The sequence below is a fragment of the Chrysochloris asiatica genome, unplaced genomic scaffold (assembly GCF_000296735.1).
Source record: "Chrysochloris asiatica unplaced genomic scaffold, ChrAsi1.0 scaffold00047, whole genome shotgun sequence".
Classification (NCBI taxonomy): Eukaryota; Metazoa; Chordata; class Mammalia; order Afrosoricida; family Chrysochloridae; genus Chrysochloris; species Chrysochloris asiatica.
The window spans coordinates 15,615,010-15,624,781 of NW_006408565.1; the positions used below are offsets into that span (position 1 = coordinate 15,615,010).

Consider the following 9,772-nt stretch of genomic DNA (forward strand, 5'->3'; position numbering starts at 1 on the left):
TAATTGTGCTCATGAGGAATCTGTACATGGACCAAGAGGCAGTTGTTCGAACAGAACATGGGAACACTGAATGGTTTAAAATTAAGAAAGGTGTGCGCCATGGTTGTAGTCTTTCACCATACTTATTCAACCTGTACGCTGAGCAAATAATCGAGAATCTGGGTTATATAAAGAAAACCATCAGGATTGGAGAAAGACTCATTAACAATCTCCAATATGCAGATGATATAACCTTGCTTGCTGAAAGTGAAGAGGATTTAAAATATTTACTGATGAAGATCAAAGCACACAGCCTTTGCTATGGATTGCTTCTCAATGTAAAGAAAACAAAAATCCTTACCACTGGACCAATAAACAGCATTCTTATCAACGGAGAAAGGACTAGAGTTGTCAAGAACTTCAAGTCACTTTGGATCAACTATCAATACTCATGGAAGCAGCAGTCAATAAATCAAACAACGTATTGCATTAGGCAAATCTGCTGCACAAGACTTTTTTGAAGTGTTGAAGAGCAAAGATGACAGCTTGAGGACTAAGATGCGCCTGACCTAAGCCATGGTATTTTCAGTAACTTCATATGCATGTGAAAGCTGGACAGTGAATAGAGAAGACTGTGTTTAAGAACTGGTGCTTTTGAGTTATGGTGTTGGAGGAGAATATTGAAAGCACCACAGGCTGCCAAAAGAACAAACAGATCTGTGTTGGAAGAAGTGCAGCCAGAGTGCTCCTTGGAGGCCAGGATGGACAAACTTCATCTCCCATATTTTAGACATATTGTCAAGAGGGGCCAGTCGCTGGAGAAAGGTAAGGTGGAAGGTCAGAGAAAAAGAGGAAGACCCCCAGCGAGATGGATTGGCAAAGTGGCAGCATCAATGGGCTCAAGAGAGGCAACAATTGTGAGGATGGCCCAGGATCAGACAGTGTTTCATTCTGTTGTGCATAGGGTGGCTATGAGTTGGTACTGACTCGATGGCATGTAACCACAAAACAAAAACAAAGTCTCTCTAGAACTTTTATACAGAAATTTAGCACTTTAAGAGCACTTCCATTACACATTTATATATCTATGACTAATAGTAGGCTATTCTCTCGAGTCCTAATGTGGTGCTATATAGAATAAGCATTCAGCCAGAAGGTCAGTTTGAACCACAAGGTTGGCAGTTCAAACTCACCAACCACTCCTCGGAAACTCTATATAGGGTTGCCGTGAATCAGAACAGCAGTTAACAACAACAACAACATAGATTCTCAGAGCGTGGAGTGCATGTGTTGTATAGTGCTATATGTCTATTTTTAGTATCGCTCCCAATTCTGACCCATCTTGTTTTAAAGAATTCTGTTGAATTGATCTTGATTACCTTTTCAGTCTGGGACACTTTTTTTCTCAGCCCTCCAGTAATTCTATTTGGAGCACAACTCCAATAGAACATATCAAAATGATGATGATGCTAAACAGCAAGAAAATTAATCCCAGGTCTTATTCTAAATGTATTTATCATATAAAGAGAGTTCAAATTAATTCAAGCACTAATTTCTACTAGCAGGCCAAAAGAGCAACATAGGCAACTAGGTCAGGAATGAATTCCCCAGCCACCTCTGGTAAATCTATAAAAGAGGGTCTTCTGCTAACTAGAGAGTTGTAGTGGAATTCTATCATCCTTCCTGTAGGGAAAATCTGAGTCAATATTCATCTTGCTGAGTCCATTTGTACACATAAAGAGAAATCTGGGATAAACCATTTGAGAATAGTAATGGCCTTATGTAAAAAAATCAAAACAACTCTCCACACAGACAAGCCCACCAAGTACTTGGCAACCACGCTACCCAAGTCTGCTCCTGACTGCTACCAGTAGGGCTGCAACAAAGGAGAAGCAGAGTGCCTTTTAAAAGAAGGCCTAGACAAGCATACAGTGACAGTATTAGGACCAGTGGGTTTTTTCTTTTAAAGTAAGGAAATCAGGTCTCGACTCTTCTCTGGTCAAATCCTATTATAAATTCTAAAGGAGAGCCTGAAAGGTTCTGCCTTATGAATTTCATTGTATCTAAAACTAAACTATTCTACCCCTACAAATACATTTCATTTATTTCCTGTAACTTAATATTTTTAGTAATTCAGGTTGCATCTTGTTCTACATGAAACTGAAAACACTTTCAACCTACAGTATGATTAGTACATGAACAGGGACCCAAAATTTATTAAAATATTAACAACAATTTTCATCCTATCAATTGCTCATTTCAATGAACTTTGTTATTTAATTAAATAATCTATGTCTCTTAAAACACACACATACTCACCATGCAAAACAGAAAAGAGATCGAGTATGTCTTTTTGGTTCAAATAAGAATATAAATAAGGAGGTAAAATAATTCTTCCTATGATCTTTGAATAAAATAGATTATTATACATAACTATCAGTGATCAACAAACAATATCTAACAAAATTAACTTGAAGAGCTAAACCTCTGACTTCACTACAAGATGTTTAGCCCATCACTGAGCATGGAAACCAATACACACACAGACACAAATCTACACATGATAATATGTATAGACATACACAAGAAGGTTTCAAAAAGTTCATGGGAACTGGAACTAAAAGATAATGGAATTTCTCCAACAACTTTTTTAAGTCCCCTCGTGTGTGAGAATATATATGTATAAACATACTTTTGAGAAATTATTTAACACGAAGAAGTTTTGAGAAAGTCACACTTCAAATTTCCTTTTATTTATTTTACATTTCCACAGAAGTCTCAGATTATGCATAACTAAGCTAATTCTAACTTCTCCAAAAATGACATCCTTTCAAACCCAGATTCTCTACCGAAAATAGTTATCTTAAGACAACATTTAAATCCAGGTACTACTAGTGACATTTTTTCTGATAAATTTCAACAGCTGAGAAGAAGTTGGGGTAGGGTGCAAATTTCAAAGCTGAGTAGGAGCTAGTCAGTAAATACAGTGAAACATCACTAATTTGAAACTCAGTGAGGAACAGTGTAAGGTACAAAGGGTAAAAAACTGAACCAACAAAGAAATAAAAAGTGTTTCTCTAGTAGGTGACTACTTTAACAAAGCAACAATTATTCTAAATAAATCAAATCCAACTGAAAGAGATTTTACTCTACTTCATAGCAGCTACACTATTATGTTACACTATTAATAATCAAACACACTCAATTCCAAGGACAACTGGTCAGGTTCAGGCGCTTTGACTTAAAAAGAGAAACACTTCACCTTCACAGAAAAGGTTAGTAGGAAGCCAAATAAAAACCATTTGCTAAAATAATTAATAGTGAATATAAAAGTAAAATTGGCAATGCTGAAGAAAACCAAATAATGTAAGTTTTAAATATAAACAACAGTAAGTATGAAAAATATATTTACCCACTGTGACTACCACATGACTACAATATTGTTATCCTCAAAAATTGACAAATCTAAACACAATTTTTAAGCCAAATCAGAGAATTTGGCTTTCAAATTAAATAAACACAACAAAAATCCAACCTCTTCTTTCTACAAAAATTCAACTCTGATAGTACAAACACTTTTCCACTGGCCAGAATCTATTAAACAGCATTAGTAGCTATCTCTCCAAGCCCAGACTCTTAACTCTTTAACTCCTGAATTTACCATTACAACAGAGCATACTGACTTTCCCAAAGTATGGATTTTGGCATAACCCTTCTTGCTAAAAAAACTTGTATTAACCCTGATCTGACTTTCCCAATGCTTATAAGGCAAGGAGTCAAATTCCTTAGCCTGACCAGCAAGGCTATCCATAACATGGCTCTAACCTTTCTTTCTAGATACCTCTCAGTTTTTTGCTATAGGAACTTTCTCTAGTCAAATGATTTGACCCATTGACTTAAGCATAACTTCTACTTTCATAAGTAATCAAATATTTTATTCTCCTTAAAATTAACACTGTGCTTGAGGGATATCAAGATCAAACGGCACAACATAGTATATAAATAAAATGTTCTACATCCTGGACTTCTCCTGTGGCACTACAGTGCGAACCACAGGTTGGCAGCTTAAACCCATCAGTTGCTCCTTGGAAACCCTATACATGGTCGCTCTGAGTTGGAACCAACTCAACAGTATTTAACAACAACATTCTAGTTGTTGAGTACTACCCAAGATATAATTAGTGGTCTCTTCCAGTTTAGAACAAAGGAGAGTAAAGAAAACCAATGACACAGAAAGCAATTAGTCCAACAGATTAATGGCCCACACAAACCATAGCCTCCTCTAGCTTGATACCAGAAAAACTAAATGGTGCCCAGCTACCCTATTGACTGTTCTAACCATGGATGCCACACAGTAGAAGAGCTTGGTTAGAATGGGAGAAAAATGTAGAATAGAACTCAAATTCAAATAAAGAACAGACTTATGGGGTTGATAGAGGCTGGAGGAAACCCCAAGATTACTGCCCTAAAATACCATTATAACATGGAACTGAAGGCACTTCCAGAGGCCAGCTTTTAACTAAATAATAGGTTCACCTAAGAAAATAAACATTAACACTCGTGAGGAATGTGCTCTTTTTGAAACAATCAACTATATGAGACCAAAGGGTAACATCTGCCCAGAAACAAAGATGTAAAGGCATAAAGGAACAGAAGCCTGGATAAATGAAAACAGGGAACCCAGGGTGGAAAAGGGGAGAGTGCTGACAAACAGCAGAAATTACAAATCAATGTCATAGAATCTGTGTATGAATTACTGAATGGAAAATTAATTTACTCTGTAAACTTTCACTTAAAACACAATAAAATGGATTTTTTAAATTAACATATTGGAAAATTATAATTTTATAAGTAAATTTAAAACACAGTAAGAATGAAATGCATGCAAACCTTACATATTAAGAGAATAAGTTAATTTCTAGTTGTATAATGCCCCAAATAATTGATATAAAGAAAAGGTACAGTTAAAAACACACACACACACACATCATCTCTCAAGGTTTTAAAAAACCTATATGGCAATGCTTCAATTCAATTTTTGATTAAAAACCTTCCAGTAGAAGAATGGTTCTGATAAGACAATAGATCTAGTTACCTTGGACAGTTCAAAAATACTGACACTCACCTGATAATTTTATGATTCACCATCAGGGTCCCATCTACTTCTTTCCCATATAGGTCAGTACACCGCCATTGTTGCTTTACAGAGAAAAGTAATTCCCTAATGCACCCCAGAGTTTTTCAGAAGTTTTTAAGTTGTATTAAAGGAAAAATATCTTTATTTTCACAACCACAACTAATATGTATGTTATCAACACATTTCTGAATACTGAAGATATCCTAAGTCTAAGAAACAAAACTAACTTTGCACCAAAATACTAAGGTAACTTATTTAAACTAAACCACTTGAAGGAAACTGGAAAACAAAATAAAGACAATTCTGTAAATCTCAGGACATTTACTTTTTATGTGAACAGTGACTGACATTTATGAAATAATAAAACAGAATTTAAACTCCCTCTCACAAGAAAAAGAAAACACCAAGTGCCAAGAATTGGTTTAAAATTGTGAGAAAACAAACTAGGTGTTTACCAACTTGATACATGTGCCAATCACAAAAAAAAAAAAAAAAAGAACGAGGGCAGCATCTGAGAGATCAGATCATCACTGAACAATCCTTAGGGACCTTGAACTTAATTAAGAGATCAGCAGCCTCAAGGAACAAAAGAAGAAAAGCAAGAATTAAAAAGGAGACAAAAAACTAAAGAGGAAAAGTTACAGGTTGGAGATCGGATGGAAAAAAGGAGAGAGCTAAACGACAGGCAAGAGGAGGAAGAAAAATCAACAAAGAGAGAGCTTGTTGAGGTATACAAAAAAAGCTCATCCCAAAGGTAATGTACACCACTGAAACTAGAAACCTCCCAAGGAGGTTGGAGTTGCTCAAGAAGTTACTTTAACAAAGTTTTAGGAAAACCATCTCAGAAAACCTGATTCTTGAGATGAACTGAACCCAGCAATCTTTTTAAAAATGGTTTTTCAAATGAAATTCCTTTACTATATTATTAGAGTCACCATAACTTAATAAATTTTATTTTCCGGTTTTTATCAATTTGTTTGAAAATATCTAAAACTAAATTTCAATTAACATTTGTTTTGCAATCCTCACATGAAATTGGTATTTTTTTTGTTTGTTTTAATAGCAAAACAAACAGCTTCTGGTGATTTACAAAAATATCATAGAAAAGAACCACCACCACCCCCAAAACTGTTGTTGAAATATAAAACGTCTCAAATGAATGATGTCTTAATCTAGGTTTCTGCAAAAATCAACACAGGGGATCCAAAACAAGTTATTTTGTTTTAAAAGGTGCAGGACTGAAAAAGAATTGATGAGGTGAAAGGGCCTGTAGCTAGTGGAAATATAAAAATTAACTCTAGGAGAAGCATTTAGTCAAAATTTGATTTGGTATCAAGAAGAGATAATGAGATGCTATTTATTAGGATAGAAGATAGGGAAAAACTTGTTAAGACTCTGCTTTTGCTTGGTCTCTCCAGGAAAAACAGAAAGAAGATTATTCCTGATTGGTCCCCCATCCTCAGAAAGCTAGGATTCAGGATGTTCCTGAAAATTCTTTAAAACTGTTTGAAGCTCGGAAACCAAATATTACAGACTCTGATTAACTTTCCATGTAATAAGAAAGCTTGTGTAAGCTTAGAATCACTTGATGATTTTTTCTTACACCACTCCTTTGATTGGACAACTAACAACTAAATAATAATAAACACTTGGGCCTCTTCCTTTGGAACTCAGAATATATTTTTTACATTTGTTCATCAGGTAAAAGAACTCTAACTAACTGACCCATGCCATGAAGGTTTTATCACAAAGTATCTAACCATGTGGTACATATGTAATTTAGTCAGGACAATTTCAGAATTTAAATAAATTCTACTATCACAGATTTGGGTCTTTGGATCTAGCACACTGTATGTTTTCTCTAATTGTCTGTCTCCCACATTCCAACAGCCTTAAATTGCCACTACCCTTCTACTGCAGCCTTCATTTTCCTACTAAATATACAGACACAAGGAGCTCTGGTAGTATATTGGTTACGAGTTGGGCTGCTAACCTCAAGGTCAGCAGTTCAAAACTACCAGCCATTCCGTGGAAGAAAGATGAGGCTTTCTGAGATTTACAGCCTCAGAAACCCTCTAAAGCCTCAGAAACCCTCTAAGGGGTTGCTATGAGTAGGAACTGACTCCACGGCACACCATCAACAACAACGATACAGACATATGGAGTCCTCTTGTGGTACTGTAGGATAAGCAGTTGACCTCAAAGTCAGTTTGAACTGCAAGGCCAGAGGTTCAAACTCACCAGTCGCTCCTCAGAAAACCTATACAGGTTCGCTATGAGTTGGAACCCACTTGATGGCACTAACAACAACGACATGTATGCATATTAAGTATGTATGTATTTCATCTGCACGCACGCACATGTACTGAGACACACATGGCAAGAGGCCCAAAATCAAAAAGGAAAGCACATGACTGCAGAGTAAGAATAAATTCAGTTATTGTCAGGTTAAAGACAAAACAAAACTAGTTCATTATTGTAACTCACCAGATGGTTCTTCAGGTTCACTTTCATTTTCTTCCTCAGGTGGCACTTGAGGGGGTGGTGGCGGAAGCTTCTTTTCCTTTTCTGCTTTAGCGTTTCTCTCTTCTTCTGAATAATACTCATCTTCTGAGAGGTTGGCCAAGCTTTCATCCATCTCTCTGTATTCTACCTATGTGGAGATTATACCAGGGAAAGCTAAATACACTGAACATCTAAAATCATAGACTCTATTTGGAACCATCAATGAAGAATTGCATTCTAATTTCAATTTTTAAGAGAAATAGGCAAAGGTAACAAGTTATTGTTAAAAACAAAAAACCTAATAAAAAAACCTTGTCAGTTCATTTCAGTTCAGATTTAGCACAATCTGTAACTTTTACAGCTAGGGGAATTTGTAGCAGAATCAAGAAATCCATTGATTTCTAATTCAAGATGCTCAACTGCACCTGGAGCCACCATCTTCGGAGAAACCAAGCAGGGGAAGGATCAGAGCAGCCATGAACGCTTGACAGAACCGGAGATACAGGTGAGGACATTCTTTTTTTGGTATCTGTTCATTGGTCTCTCACTGTCTGTGCATCTCCATTCTGATGACTACATGAGATGCCTGAGCGAATGGACACCCCAACACCACCACTGGAGGTTTCTACTATGCATGTGCACAGATCTTCTCAAAATTTAAAGTGAAGTTTCCACTGAAAATCAAATGGCCACCACTAGTCTGTCAGTTTGTCATACTGTGGTGGCTTATGAGTTGCTGTGATTCTGAAAGCTATGCCACCGGCATTTTAAATACCAGCAGAGTCATCCATGGTGGACAGGTTTCAGATGAGCTTCCAGACAAAGACAGACTAGGAAGAAAGAGTGACAAACTACTTCCGAATATTTAGTCACTGAAAACCTTAAGACTAGTTAAGTAACACTATCAGATATAGTGCTGGAAAATGAACCCCTCAGGTTGGAAGGTACTTAAAATGCGACTGGGGAAGAGATGTCTCCTCAAAGTAGAGATGACCATGATGACACAAATGGAGTAAAGCCAGTGGGAGAAAAGCCCACAGGACCTCCATTTGCTGATGGGGCACAACTCAAAATGAAGAGAAACAGCTGTAAACATCCATTGAAAATCGGAACATGGAATGTACAAAGTATGAATCTGGGAAAATTGGAAGTTGTCAAAAATGAAATGGAATGCATATACATCGATATCTTAGGCATTAGTGAGATGAAATGGACTGGAATTGGCTATTCTGAATCTGACAGCCACGTGGTTTACTATGCCAGGAATGGCAAATTGAAAAGGAACGGTGTTGCATTCATTGTCAAAAAGAACATATCCAGATCAGTCATGAGGTATAACGCTGTCTGTAATAGGATAATATCCATGCACCTACAGGGATGACTAGTTAATACCACTATTATTCAAATTTACACACCAACCACTAAAGTCAGTGAAGATAAAATATAAGAATTCTACCAATTTCTTCAATCTGAAATCGATCAAAAATAGAATCAAGATGTATACTGATCATTACTGGTGATTGGAATGCAAAGGTTGGGAGCAAAGAGGAAGGATCAGTAGTTGGAAAATATGACCTTGGTGATAGAAATTATGCTGGAGAACACATGATAGAATTCTGCAAAACCAATGATTTGTTCACTTCAAATACCTTCTTTAGACAGCATAAGAGATAACTACACACATGACCCTCGCCAGATAGAATACACAGAAATCAAATTGAATACATCTGTGGAAAGAGACGATGGAAAAGCTCCATATTATCAGTGAAAACAAGGCCAGGGGCAGACTGTGGACCAGACCATCAATTACTCTTATGAAAATTCAAACTGAAGCTGAAGAAAATAAAAACAAGTCCACAAGAACCAAAATATGACCTTGAATATATCCCATCTGAATTGAGAGATAATCAGAAGAACAGATTTGATATATTGAACACTAAAGATTGAAGACAAGAAGAGTTGTGGGATGACATCAACAACATCACACATGAAGAAAGCAAAAAAAGTCACTGAGAAGACAAAAAAGAAGGAAAAGGTCAAAATGCATGTCAGAAGAGAAGCTGAAACTTGCTCTCCAGCATAGAGATGCTAAAGCAAATGGAAGAAATGAGGAGGTCCAAGAGCTGAACAGAAAATTTCAAAGATCAGCTC

General features: G+C 36.5%; 1 protein-coding gene across 3 annotated transcripts in view; it reads right to left on the minus strand.

Moving 5' to 3' along the window:
- KDM1A (lysine (K)-specific demethylase 1A) overlaps positions 1 to 9,772 on the minus strand; it is an 89,265-nt gene that overhangs the window by 48,655 nt on the left and 30,838 nt on the right. For all 3 annotated transcript variants that reach the window (XM_006862329.1, XM_006862327.1, XM_006862328.1), the window contains exon 2: positions 7,604 to 7,769. In XM_006862329.1, the coding sequence (XP_006862391.1) occupies positions 7,604 to 7,769 (166 nt within the window). The remainder of the gene's footprint in view (positions 1 to 7,603; positions 7,770 to 9,772) is intronic.